The 14,094-nt window shown below is 42.4% G+C and overlaps 2 protein-coding genes across 2 annotated transcripts; one reads left to right on the top strand and one right to left on the bottom strand.

The window, feature by feature from the left end:
* Positions 1–770: 770 nt before the first annotated feature.
* si:rp71-1g18.1 (uncharacterized protein LOC559922 homolog) lies at positions 771–4,734 on the top strand. The gene is made up of 4 exons (XM_053438910.1): positions 771–1,026; positions 1,249–1,394; positions 2,063–2,156; positions 2,688–4,734. The coding sequence occupies exons 1-4, from the start codon at positions 771–773 to the stop codon at positions 3,563–3,565; spliced, it is 1,374 nt and encodes a 457-aa protein (XP_053294885.1). The 3' UTR covers positions 3,566–4,734.
* A 1,717-nt stretch (positions 4,735–6,451) lies between these two features.
* Positions 6,452–12,901, bottom strand: tox4a (TOX high mobility group box family member 4 a). Its single transcript, XM_053437414.1, has 9 exons — positions 12,427–12,901; positions 12,291–12,356; positions 11,890–12,177; positions 11,143–11,382; positions 9,848–10,186; positions 9,655–9,735; positions 8,838–9,554; positions 7,728–7,870; positions 6,452–7,256 (listed from the first exon to the last, which is right to left on the bottom strand). The coding sequence occupies exons 1-9, from the start codon at positions 12,529–12,531 to the stop codon at positions 7,199–7,201; spliced, it is 2,037 nt and encodes a 678-aa protein (XP_053293389.1). The 5' UTR covers positions 12,532–12,901; the 3' UTR covers positions 6,452–7,198.
* Between the last annotated feature and the right edge of the window lie 1,193 nt (positions 12,902–14,094).

Consider the following 14,094-nt stretch of genomic DNA (forward strand, 5'->3'; position numbering starts at 1 on the left):
ATTTTAGATAAACTAAATTAAACAGCAGAAAGACCTAAGCAGAGAACAATTAAATACAGGGCGCTTCATTCAAAATATTTCTATAATATTCTATAGACTGATTGCTTCTATATTGTTTGTAGGAAAAAACAAAAACCGTCTGTTCCAAACAAAATAAAAGGAAATTAACAACAGTTTAGTGACTTGTCATTCACATTGCCACAGTAAGAAATTACATCTTTTAGAGTATAACAGCGAGTAACATTGGTGTAGTTGAAAACATCAACGCACATACATATATGATCAAATGTTTATTCTAGAGATCCTTAGATGTGTCTCTGGATGTTGAAATTCAATCATAACATTTTGAGATATGTTTCCTGAAAGTCTGAATGCAATAGATGAAGCCAAATTAAATGACTGTTGGCATTGCATCATGGGAGAAGCAATGAATGAACAACACTGACACCATGTTATTGAAAATCCAAAAACATGTTTTCAAAGTTCCATTTCAATGTTGATCATTGAATGTTCAACCCCCACAAATATGATTTTTCAACGAAACGCTCAAAGTTTCAAGTCAGGAGCAAAACACAATTGTGCTCTCATTTCATGACGTCATTGGCCCCCTCCCCCCCCCCCCAGTGTTTTGACCGCGCCTGCGCCACCTCTGGACACGCCCGCTCCGTCCTTCCCGAGCCATGTGGTTGAGGTTGGTAAATAAACGTTTCCGCTAATTTTCCTCCTCCTGTGATCTTTGCTATTTGTCTCTGAGCTCTGCACCGAGGACCATGTCCGCGGACGTAGTGGACCTGCAGGCTCAGGTGGAGTCGGTGCTGGTGGCGCTGGTCAAAGCGGCCACGGTGGAGTTGACCAAACTGTTCGAGAGCAGGTACCGAGCCTCGGCCGCTGTGGCCGCGGGCCGCACCGAGGACCGGAGGGAACACGACACGCTGGAGACACCGGCCGGTCCATCTGCCGCGGACACAAAACGCAGCATCGGGGTGCAAGTGGACGCGGTGACTTATCTGCAGCTGGAGCCTCCTGGTACGTGTTTTTTTTTTTTTTTTTACTTTACAGGCTCTAACTTCCTGTTTACGTCCATGCCTGTGAAGAGTAAGAAGGTGCATGGGTATTCTGCAGAAAAGTTGATGATGATGAATTGAATGAAAGCGCATGTGTAAGGTTGCACTCCTGCAGGATAGTCCTCGTTGTGTAGGAATGTATGCATACCTCTGGCTTATCCCCTCCCCCCTCTCTTCTCCACAGGTCCCCCCTTCCTCTCAAATGGTGATTGTTTGACTGAGTGCGAGGAGGAGCTGGCTGTGGTGGAGGGCTGCCTCATTCCATCAGAAATCCTCGTGGCTGGAGATGATGACCATGTTGACCCCGAATGGTCGCCTCTGAAGGAAAAGGTCAGTGATGGTTTGCCAGGGTGTAAATCTGCTGCTAACAGTGAAACTGGGACTTGTCAGGCGTGTCACAGGGTGCAAAGTGGAGCAGGACGGCCTAGTTCGATCATCCTGTTTCACAATAGGGGGTTGTTGACGTTTTGTATCATGGTTTTGGTCTCAGTTTCAGTATCGTTACACCCCCATGACTATTGCATCCCCAAGAGGACAGTGACACAGGGGTCAACATTACAGATTTCAATAAGTTGTGGATGTGCTCCAAAATTGAATGGGTTCCTCCCTGAGCTATACCACATCCTTGGAAATCCGCCCAGTGGTTTTGGCAAAAACCTCCTAACTAATAAACATAAGCAGGAAGACAAAAACATAACCTCCTTGGAAGTAGTAATAATACCTGGATCTTGATGAAAAAAATCAGGCGTGTAGGGGACTGATATTATTGACTATATACAGTTGGGTGCGGATCAAAGTACAAATCCAGATCTAGTGAATTTAAATGTGGTTCCATATGTGGACTTTACTTTGGGCCTTGGCAGTGGTATAGACCCTACTTAGTGCCCTCCTATTTTGAAATAGAATTTGCATCCCGGCACGTGACACAGGTTGTTCTTATAACATGTACTATGTTGCTTACTTTGAACTTACATTGTGTTCATTTGTTTTTTAAACAGCTTTTGGCAGAGACTGTGGATATGGTGGAGCTGAGCGTCCTTGAAACAGAGTCTCCCGCTGATAGTGAATCCAAAACAGAAATTGTTTTGCATGGTAAGACAAAGAAAACCAAGGCAGTTTGTAAAAGCTGAAATACTCTGACTGTCAAGAAGCATGAACAGAACTGAATGAACTGAACAAAATTTGGTTTTGATCCTTTTTAGGATTAAAGTAGAACCACAAACAGTTTGAACAACACTGTTATGAATGAGATTAATATATGCCAGTATAATGGAAACTGGCCCAGTACATGCAGTAGATTTCACTCCGCAGCAGGAGAAGAGCAGGAAGTACAAGTTAGATTAGGTTTTGGGAAATGACAGTAACAACAAACTGGTGTCTTCCTCTTGGGCTGAGCTTTGTTCAGCGAAAATCCTTTGAGATTTTCCTTTGTAATATCAAACTTTGCATCTGTTGGTGATTTGAATGCTGAACTGATACGGCAGAGATGAGAATTGAGAATGATATCACACCAGTGCACACGTACAAAATGCTTTCAGCACAAACTGAAGGATGTTGAAGCTTAAAGAGGTAAGAATTGTGGGATTGTACAAAATAACTAAAAGTATAACCGGTGTTTTTCAGTGTGTACGGACACAGCCGTGCAGAACTCAACTACAACAACCCCAAAGCCTCTCGACGTCCTGCCAGACACGAGTGATATCACTTCAGAGAAGGATGAGAAGTTTGTTTGCCTGTTGAAACTCAAACCGGAGCCACAGCAGACCTGTGGGAGCACTGCCCAGGGCACCGCCTACAGCCCGTCCCCGTCGGATGGAGCACTTCACGTTATGGTTTGGGAACAGATCCAGACGCCAAAGGAGGCAAAGAACAGTCTTCAGATGAAACTGAAGTTGACGTCTCCAGATCAAAAGCTGCGGAGTCCTTGTGTGGTGCAGCTGGTGGATGTGCTCAGGGTGGCTCGTTCAGAGGCAAAGTTCCGAGATGATGTTGCCAACCGCAAAGCTGGTTGCCGTCTTCCCAAAGAGCTCCGTCGCCACCAAGGCCTCCACACAGGCCATCGCCTCTGCTGTTTCACCCCATGTGATAACGGCATTTGGCGCCTCAAAGCGGTCGTCACTCACTCCCGCAAGGGATACGCGTGCAGCGTCTGCAGGAAAACATTCAAACACAGAAAGATCCTCCGGCGGCACGAGCGATTCCACAGCGGAGATCGACCGTACCCATGTTCAGTGTGCTCAAAGACATTTGCGCTCAGGAAGAGCCTCCGCCGACACCTCCGATTCCACAACGGGGAGAGGCCGCACACCTGCACACAATGCAGCAAAGGCTTCCGCCTGCGTGAAAATCTGAAATCCCATTTGAGGTTTCACAGCGGAGAAAAGCCTTTCAGCTGCAGCACCTGTGGGAAGATGTTCCGGATCATGAGGAATCTGGAGAAACACAATCTGAGCCAGTGTGGATACTTTGTCCCTTCATTTAAGACGCTTGCTGGCATGTAGCTGCTGACGGCGGCGCCACCATTTTCTACCTCATGCTAACCTCGTTCAGACCGATTAGCTGCCGTCCTGAGGGATCCGATCACAAGTGGTCAGCACTCAGTTCAAGTCTGAACACGCCCAAGTACGTCCTGAGATCTGATCACGCAAAGCACATTGGGAGGTGATCCTGGCAACATTGTTTTCGATGTCCTTGTCACACACAGCGGACAACCTACTCAGCTACAGTTTCACCATGAATCAAACATATTCCTGTGCTTTTAAAGCCACAATCTCAACACTGAACCACCACATAATGATTTATATACAATTGACAAGGGTCAAATCTTTCTTTATACAACCAACCATCAACTCATGCGGCCCATTCTCTTTCCCCATCTCCCCAAACCCCCCCCCCCCCACACACACACACACACAGTGATAACAAGCAAGTCTGTAAACTCAGACTGAAAAAAACAAAATTAATGTTGATTAATTTGGTCTTTGAGAACACAAAGATTTCTATGATTATTTGCATAAGGAGGGGAGAAGTGAGATCCGATCACAAGTGGTTACAGGTGTCCTATTCAGGACGTATTCGAACACCACAGACAAACTTAATGCTGTCTACTTGCCCCTCAGGACTTAAAACCAGGTTGAGATTCACAGCCATTCCAAAAAGTTTTATAATCATCACAGTTTCAGTGTGATGGAGATTGTCTACTTTTTTTGGGTGGAAATTTATACTACTGATGTTTTTGACTTATTGTTCCTGTATTTCTTATTTCTAACCATGTGGCTGCTCTCTGTTATTGTAAACAAATAGTGGGACAGGGAGTGTGAGTAGAGGATTTACACCTTCTGAGTTAAACAGATCCTCACCTGCTAAACATTCCTGTGTCAAAGTGACGGATAAAGTTATTCTACTGATATTTGAATGTGATGTCTGTATTCTTTTCTCGTCTTTTACTACTGAATGTATTTAGTCATCCCTCTTCCCATGACCTTGTAGGTGGTTTAATTTTTAAAATAAACCCACAAATATTGTATGTTATTTTTTTTAAGACTTTTTAAATGCTTTTTACTCCTCAATATAGATTCTATAGATTGATACATTGTTATTGTCTTTTGACCCTCTTCATTCTTTACAGCATTATTATTGTGCATTGATATTATAAAACAAATTCTGGCAACTATAAGTTTATTTTGTTGTGTAAACCATAAACACACTGTTTAGTTTGCAAAAATCATACCACATGTGCAAGTTTAAAAACCTCATGGTTATTAAAACATTTGCATTTTCAGGGTCACAATCTGCTTGAATGAAATGGTTACGGTAAGGATCACTGTGAGTTTGTACAGGAGAGTAATGAACACCCTGATCAAGATGCTCTAATTTAAGATTTCAAAGTTTCTATATAAAAGAGAGGAATATTTCTTTTTTTAGTTAAGACGGTCTAGATAGTAAATAAATAATGTGAAAGCATCAAAGAGCCCAATCCATAAATAAACACACAGAGTCCACATTCAGAAACTGAGCCTCAGAGCTTCTGTAAGTTTTTAATTTAAAGTCATCAGCTACAACTGGACTGGAAATCCGCAACTACTCCAGCAGTGTGTGCGTGCGTGTGTGTGTGTTGACGGCTTACTTAGTTACTCACAATTAAGTGATGAAAATTCATCGCCTGGAGTCAGAGCTCCGAAAAAGAACGAACAGCTTGACTGCTTTGTCTCCGAATTTTATATTGGCTAAATATGGTTTTAATACGTATGTCCTACCGTTGAAGCCAGTTCTGAAGCTATACCCTTTTCTTACTATTGAAAGGAAAAACATTTTACTGCTGTAGCCAAAGAAACAACATAAATAGTTCATCAGCATAAGATTAAAGATTGAATAATCGAAGTTTGAATGACATGTACCAAAAAAGTGATTTAGTACATGTCAATCAAAGATTCAATGTGTAGATTTTAGTGACATCAAGTGGTGAAGTTAGATGTTGCAGCTGAATACTCCTCACCTCACCCATCCCCTTCCAAACATGAAAGAGAAGCTGTGTAGCCATCAGTTGTCATAAAAAGTCAAAAGGTGCTTAGTTTAACCAGTTTTGGGTTACTGTAAAATACATGGCGGCCTCCGTAGAGAGGACCTGCTCCTGATGTAAATATAAAGACTTCACCTACCACTCACCCTCCTGTCACCAGCAGAAGTTCTCTGATGACTGTTCGATTGTCTACCTCATCACTGACAAGGACAACAGGGAATACAGAGGACTGACGCAGGACTTTGTGGACTGGTGGAAAACCAAAGAACTGGTGGTGGATTTCCGCAGGCGCAGACATTCCCCCCCTATGGACTGTCACTTTTACTGTGCATTATTCCCTGTATATTCATTTAAAAAAAGACTGTACATATTCTGACACATAATATATTTCTTTACAATGTAAATACCGGTTTAATTACGTTTATATTCTTTTCTATATATTGTTGTATATTCCTATATCTTAATATTCCTTCACCCAAGTACTGCATGTTACTTATGTGATGTCTTATGCTGCTGTAACATTGCAAATTCCCAATTGCCTGACTAATAAAGGACATCTTATCTTATCTTATAAAGTATTTAAATATAAAGGGCCCATTGGGTAAAGAAAACCACAATTCCTACAATTTAGATGAAACACACTGGTGAAAACATCACTAGATTTATTTCCCAGCCACTGTGACCTGGTTGATCACACCACACCATGAGGCTGCAGCAGTAAAACTCCACAGTGTTTAGAACTGAGTAAAGGTGGATTCAATTCTTTTTGAATTCATCATTTCATTTGTTAGACAAATACTGCAATATTTTTTCTCTACAATGATATTTAGTCTTGTTTCAAAGGACTCAGCAAAAAGAAAAGTCAACAATTTTAATCATTTTTTTTTCTAATTTATTTAAGAAAACATGAAAGTCGAACATTTTTTAACACCTGACATTAATATGAATAAAATGTTAAGGTCAATATTCTCAGTACAAAAACAAGGTGATACAAACAGTTTTCTTCTCAAACTAAGGCATTTGAATACTGGTTTTTGTCGCTTAATGATTGAACATCACAAGATGAGTCCGAAATCAGTTGGTGAGAACTGTGCAGTGACGCCATAAACATCTTTGCCGGAGCAAGGCGCTTTGAGAAACACTTTTCTTACCTGTTGATTCCTTTTTCAACAGAAGTTATATGTTACAAGTATAAACTGCCCTGTGGGGGTTTAAATAGGAAGAAACTCGAGATGAATGTGTCCTGTATGTACGACGTATGCTGTTATAAAGACAATTTCCTTGTCTTGTACACTTCATTGTGCCAATATTCTCTGTAGCTGCCACAAATCCCTCGATGTCGGATTAAAAATATGTACATATATTAAAACATAGCACAATTTCATTATCCACATACCCGATGTTTCCATAGCTAGAGTGACAAAAATACCAGCTGTCCTTGTAACAATACTATTTTACTTGTCATATCAGCAACTGTCAAACCTATAGTACATAAACAGAATAGTGCGATAATTATGACATGTTGTAGCTGTAGTGAAATGCATGGTTGAAATTTTTGAAAAATGTTTTTTGACACCAGTTCTGCCTCCATCTTTTAATGATCAACGTTGGCTCTTTACTTCACTGTTCCCATGTTGTGATTCCTGATGGAGAACCAGGCATTGAATATCTCTCTGAAAAACAGAAAAATGCAAAGTTAATGCAACACTATCTTTACACCTTCAAAAAAACAACTGCTTCATAATTATTTTGATGGTACACAAACTTAAAGTAGGGAGAATGTTATGTACTTTATTGCCACAGCGCCCCCTGGAGGCCTGGAATTGGACAATGTAACTCGGATGTACTGTGTTGAAACATAGCGACCTGCCTTACAGCATGTGGACATCAAATCAGAGTCACCGAAAAAGTAATATTCAAAAGCGGACAACAGAAGGGAGCCGAGTAAGAAACGGAACAAGAGTTGATATTGGAGCATATTTTAGTGGTCTGTGAAAAGCTGAAAAAGGCCATGGAAGCAGGAAAGATTACCAACTAGTGTTGTTATGAACAAGTACATTTTCTAACTTTTCATAACTTGTTTGCTATTGTTTCACTTAAACAATTTTATTATTCATCATTACATCAGTCAAAGCTCTACACACCTGCAATGAGTGGCCAAACACTCGTTGCTGCAGTACTCCCTGTCCCAGTCGTCACTCTCCACTGCTGGGTTGTTACAGCCCACCCTCATACACCTACTATTCATGGATGCTGCACCAATGGATCCATTCACCTCCATCTCATCCTGAGAACAGGAGGGAAAAATTAGAAGAGCATCATAAATATCAGCACCTGCAATTTTATAAACTCAGATCCAAGACATAATGAAAGCCAATATAAAATAAAAAATCTAATATAATGAAGATCAATATTTCCAGTGTCAACACAAGCAAAACGCAAAATAACAGATTTTGTATTTATTTAGTAGAGGCACTTCTTACTACTCCAGAAGTAATGTGAGCATTTCAACCATGACTTTCTCTTTTCAACTCAAACAACTGTATGAGACATCCAGGCAATAGAATCTGTTTCCTATACTTTGTGTCGTATCTCAATTCAGTGCCTTCGAATTTATTCTGTTTCCTTCCCCTGAATATTTATTGATTAATATTGGTGCACCTTTTACATAAAGGTCTGTTTAACCAAATATCACTTGTCACAATTTCACAATCACAGATGAGTCCCATGAAACCTGTTACATTTTGCAATTGAAAATGTGTCTCCTCAGATGTTGTGTTTTTTAAGTTAAACGTTGCAATTGATTTTGAAATCAGGCAAATTGAAAAGGTGGTAAAGGGAAAAATACTCAAGGAGTGGGGCTGGGCAATAAAACAATATCAACCAATCAGTGAGGAGCTATAACATATAACTGATCTACCAAATTGTTCATGTTCATCAAATGTCATTCTCTGCTCATGAAGAAGAGTTTAAAATCACAACATTCACTCAGAACCAAAACTCAGTCTTTAAAATTATCGTGATAATCATCAAAATGTACTGATATAAACATTTAATCTTGATATAGTTTTGGGCCATATCGTCCAGTTGTAAGTAGGATAGATCAAAATTAACAGTCTAACTTGTGAGGGGGGGAAAAGGAGAAAATAATCATTATTTATTAACCAGCTTCGAGAAATGAAACATTCAACATTAACAAAAGGTGGATGAAGTGAAGCCGACACAAAACATAGCAATGAAATCAGAAGTTTTACCTCTTCTGAGGGCAGAACTTCTGTAACTTCATCCTCATCTGGAATCCCTGACACGTCAGCTGAGTTCACCACCTGCACCGACACAACAGGTGCAGAATGGGAGGGCGAGGTCACAGCAGATGATGCGGTCACAGTATTAGGGACAATAATTGGAAGGGTTTCTTTGCCCTGCAAAGAGGCAGGAACAATTTTTATCTGGAGTGGAGGTGGAGGTGTAGCCGTGACAGACACCGGGACACCTGTATTGGCGTTCCCCTCGCGAGGCTTGGCTTGTAATGGTGGCGGTGCTGGCGCCATTTGCTGGAGCCGTGGTGGTGGAGGAGCATTCTGCATCTGCTGCAATGGCGGTGGCTGACGAGAGCCACTCGACACTACCATTGTGGGCTGCAATGTGCGGAGCCCTCCGGGCAACATGGTCACAACGTGGCCCCCCGCCTGCAGGATATGTTTTGGGATGATGATCTTGGTGACGGTCTGGGCTGGTGGTGGAGCTGCTGCCGGAGACAAGGCTTTGTTTGCCCCTGTGCGGGAACGTGTGGCCCTCTCTGGGACGTCAAGAATAATGTTGGAGGCACAAATGTTGGTGATAGTGTTCTCTTCCAGGTTGTTGCTTGCTGGGCGCATTGCCTGGTGACCAGCAGAGGGCGAGGCTGTAGGAGTTGTGCGAATGGCAGGTGAAGGTGGTGACGGGGAAGTTTCCATGTCCTCAATGGCAGGCTGAAATCATTTGGGGAATATCAGTTAAAAAATCTATATGAACTCAAATCCCCTACAGCAAGAAACAGTTTTTTCTCTTTAAAGTACAACATGGTGTTACCTGTGAGAGTTGGTTGGCTTTGTAAGCTGCCAGCGCTTTCAAATAGTCCCTTTTGGCTGCTTCTGTCTTTCTCTTGTACACCTAGTGTAGACAAAACAATTACCCGTGTTTGAAACAAGTCAGTCACAGTTTTTCTCCCTTAAAGATGGATGTGGGATATTAATATACTGTTAATCATAACGTCTGCTTCTACCTGTTTCTGCTCCTCAGCCAGGCTGTCCCACATGGAGGCCACGATCTTCGACACCTCTCCAAAAGAGGCGTTGGGGTTCTGGCCCTTAATAGCAGCCTGTGTGTCTCTGAAGAACAAGGCATAGGCTGAAACGGGCTTCTGCGGCTCATTTGGATCTTTCTTCTTCCGTCCTTTTTTTACGCCCAAGGCCCCACTCATCGAGGCCAGTGTGGTCGGCTTGCCCCCGCCCCTCCTGCCCTTAGCCAGGGATATGGAGGATGTGAGAGCCGAGTGGGAGGACATGTGGGAGAGGACGGAGGAAGAGGAGAGACACATGGGGGAGTCCACCAGTACACTCCTCTGAGTAAGGAGGGGGAAAGCAGGGAAGAAAGGAGGGCACATATTAGCTGCAGCAATAAGGTTACACAAGACTGGATGAAATGACAAAAGACGTTTTCAGACATGAACGCCCAGACAATATGGTCCAGACTTTCTCTGGAGTTTGCTTCTCACACATGAAGAAAGCAGCAGCAGATTTCATGGGTCAGACGCATTCACAACACCAGAAAAGTCTCCAGAACATTAAGACAAGAGTTGTCAGCGTATGCAGGAGGCAAGAAGTAATCTATACATTCTGCTGCAGAGATCACATGTTTTTATTTCCATTCCATCACCACCAGCGTCCAGTATCAACAAAAGCTCTTGTCGTATATTCACTTAAGAGATCTTTTGAGCATGATTATAAAACATAATGACATTTACATCTATGACGCCTTATGCTCAGACTTTTTAATTCTATTCCAGATGTGTTCTGTTAGTTTCCTCCCTTCTCTGAACGTTCTTTGACCCGCTTATGGAATGGTAAAAGAAGGGATGTTCTTCAACAGGTCCGTAAATCTTAGGTACAACGCATGCCCAAATTTAGTCACCTAAATCTCTAGTTTTGGGGTACACAACCCCCCCCCCCCCCCCCCCCCCCCCCACGACACTCTCCAACTTGTTCTCTTTCCAAGTTTTCTTCGTCTCCGTCTGCTCATTTCAATCCTGAGATTTTTCAGTTTTGCACTGTGTTGGAAACGTCATTAATGAGGTCGTCAACTCTAGAGGATCTCCACATGTATTCTCACATGGGATCATTCAGAGATTACCCAGAGTTTAAATTTAGGGGTTTGCAAGAGGAACTCTGGATTACTTCTGCAGCAACTGGCTTGGACATTTGTGTTCTCACATACAGCCGCTAGAGATATTCTGGAGTTCAGTACATGTCCGAAAGCAGCTTAACAGTGACCTTGGCCGGCACAGGTTTGACCACTGACCTTGAAGTCATCCATGTCCTCATCCTGCAGGGAACCAGCTGGAGATGGTGTTGCTGACAGCGGCTGCTCAGGTCTCTCTGAATGATGCCCGATGTTTTCACCCAGACCCAGCGCCAGCTCCGATTGGTTAATTGTCGTCAAATGACTTCCTAAAAGACCATGAGCGATGTCACCTAGCTGTACGTCGATGGTCATAGGAGATGAGCTGCTGAAATGTGAACCACTGGAATTTCCAAGTTCCTGCAGAGAGATAAGGACACAAATGGTTAATCTAAACTCTTAACCGCTTTCATGAACAACTAACATAGGACATTTTCACAGCTGGTATTAAAATACGTCCAGAATGTTTCTCCAGTGACCCCTTGTGTTCAGCTCTCACTTCCCTGCTCTGTATGCAAATAATCATGACAGTCATTTGTGTTGACAAATACTAAATTATATAATAATTTGTCAATTAAGTGTGTCCATTGTCACTGTGTATCTGTGCGAGTGAGAGAGAGAGAGAGATGAAGGAAGAGATAAGAAAGCGAGCAGAGTCACAAAGCACTGAATGAATGTGAAAAAGAGAAGGATCATTCATTTTAAATGATCAGATCTCAGGACACATTGGGTGCATTCAGACCTGAACTTAGCGCTGACCACCAGTGATCGGATCACTCACGATGGACGTTAACACCATGTCTGAACTGGGTTACTTAAACACATACGGCAGTATTTTGTGTGAGCATCTACTGGTGGAACACTCACCAAGGCAGAGGAGCTCAGCAGGCCCCCCACTCCGACCTGACCCATTCCCCCGAGGTTCAACTGCTCCAGGCCTTGAGACCCAGAGTTCACGAAGGTGGAGGCGAAGGAGGGGTCGTTGGCCTCAACCACCAGGTTGCTGACGAGGCTGCGGGAGCCAGAGGGTCCCCCGGCTCCGTCTGACCCGTCTGTCAACTCAAACTCACTGATGCCCAGAGCTGGGTCTGGATCCAGGGAGATGGGTGGGATCTCAAACACCTCATCACCGAGACTGGGAGTATGGTATGTCTGCTGCATGTGGAGAAGAAGAGGGACAAGTGGGTCAGACATGAATGAAGTGAAACACATCCACAGATCAGTATAATAAAGTTGCACTGCAGTGATGCCTGAATGAAGTGACTCGCCTCGGCTGAGAGGAATGGATGACCCGCTCCACTGATGGTCAAGTAACTGTCGTTGCCCTCTGCAAACTGAACCACACGGTTAGCATTTACATTAATTAGCATATTTAGCATACCCATTAGTAAACACTAGCGTTACCTTGTTGTCCTCAGAGTATCCTCCATATCCTTGACTGTCCAAAAACTCCGTGTCAACATTTTGAGCACAGCCATCCGACAGATCCGAGTAAAAATTTATATCCATTATGAAAATATTGTGAAAACAACTAAACACAAGCGTTTTGAACTTTGCTGGAAACGGAACTTTCTTGGTTTTCTACCCATTTAGGTCAGTTGTACCCACATCAACTAAAGATGCTAGCTAGCTAGCTAGCTAGCATCATAGCTCATCATTGCCCGGTTAGCATAACGTTACGGTGCTGATACGCTGGAATAGCCCAGAGAGAAGCAGAGCAGGAGGCTGAAGAGAAGCCAAAGCAGATTAATATTCACAGTGTTATAAAATCAGTTAATATTTGACTCCGCTGGGCTCGGTGTTTACCGGAGGCCCGACACTAACTCATTCATAAAACGCTGCAGCGCTGATAGCATCCCACACCGAGCACACCGGCGCTGCTGCGTTCACGGACTGTCAGAAAAAATCACTTTCAAACTTCAATCACTCAGAGACACATAAAGTATGAGTTAATTTCTGCTATAACTTTCTGCCATGTTAGCTTCTGACAGGTGACGCTCAGGAAACATAAGCGTGGTTGGATTTAAGAGAGCGGAGGTAAAACTTTATAGCCATTGTGTTAAGTCTAATGTTTTATTTGGCAAATTAAAACAGCCAATTACGTGTCTGATGCATTTAGGTTCATACCACACAAATAAAACAGTAACGATCAGAGGATCAAGGGATTTATTCTACAGTTCTTTCTATTTATAATTGTTTCATGCAAGGGCACTGAAGGCAGCACAGTACCTCCCCCTGCGATCAGACAATGAACCAATCAGGATCAGCTTTTTGGCCATGTACGCGCACAAATAGAGGGAATTTGATTCCGGTTTTCCGTTGCTCTCAACGTACATACACAGAAATAGACAAACAAGGACAACAAAGCAGAAGCAATCAACTTTCCTCATCTTCTTAGGTGGACAAAATAAAATAAAATAAGGGTTAAAACAATTGTTTCAACATTTTTTTTTAGACATAATATTGGAGCTGGGGAATAGGAAAATTATACATGATGTACGATTATCATGATTATATTTTACATCAATAGGAATATAAGTTACATTTATATATCGATATAATACTCCTGCATTGTGTAAGCACAGCGCTGTGCTTCTCTGGACGATATTAAAAGTTAGTGTTTATATGAGCTCAACAAAGTTGTTGCTATGCATCTAGGATGCTTCCGCTTCTCTTCAACTTTTCCTATCTTTTTGTGCAGAGGTTAAAGAAAGTAACATGTACATTTTCACAAAGCTACACAACCTTGTTATATGTGATTCAATGTACTCGTAAATACAACAGCTGGTGATTTAAGTGCGTTGCTCCTGCCGTTTTTTGACATCTAGTGTGCAGAACCTAACGCTCCTCTGCGTTATATTGTGGTTCACTCTTGTAATACCCCTCATTGGTTTGCTTGCATTTCATCTGCACCCCATCACAGATAATACTGTCAACAGTTTGTCTTTACCAGGCTAAATTGCTCTTGAAGGATGGATCACAGATGCTGTGGTTTGTGTTATGCACCAGAATATAATAATAGGGTTAATGAACGCAAATGGAAAATATCAGTGCAACGGCCAAACAAGATGT

The sequence above is a fragment of the Pleuronectes platessa genome, chromosome 13 (assembly GCF_947347685.1).
Source record: "Pleuronectes platessa chromosome 13, fPlePla1.1, whole genome shotgun sequence".
Taxonomy (NCBI): Eukaryota; Metazoa; Chordata; class Actinopteri; order Pleuronectiformes; family Pleuronectidae; genus Pleuronectes; species Pleuronectes platessa.

Bases quoted from the DNA above. Each gene is read 5' to 3' on its own strand.
- si:rp71-1g18.1 (XM_053438910.1), top strand. From the start codon at position 771: ATGTCCGCGGACGTAGTGGACCTGCAGGCTCAGGTGGAGTCGGTGCTG. The intron at 1,395-2,062 runs GTCAGTGATGGT...TTTTTTAAACAG, and splicing joins GGTCGCCTCTGAAGGAAAAG to CTTTTGGCAGAGACTGTGGA. The intron at 2,157-2,687 runs GTAAGACAAAGA...GGTGTTTTTCAG, and splicing joins AACAGAAATTGTTTTGCATG to TGTGTACGGACACAGCCGTG.
- tox4a (XM_053437414.1), bottom strand. From the start codon at position 12,531: ATGGATATAAATTTTTACTCGGATCTGTCGGATGGCTGTGCTCAAAAT. The intron at 10,187-11,142 runs GTCAGTGGTCAA...CTCCTTACTCAG, and splicing joins AGGACATGGATGACTTCAAG to AGGAGTGTACTGGTGGACTC. The intron at 7,871-8,837 runs GTAAAACTTCTG...TCCTGTTCTCAG, and splicing joins AAGTTCTGCCCTCAGAAGAG to GATGAGATGGAGGTGAATGG.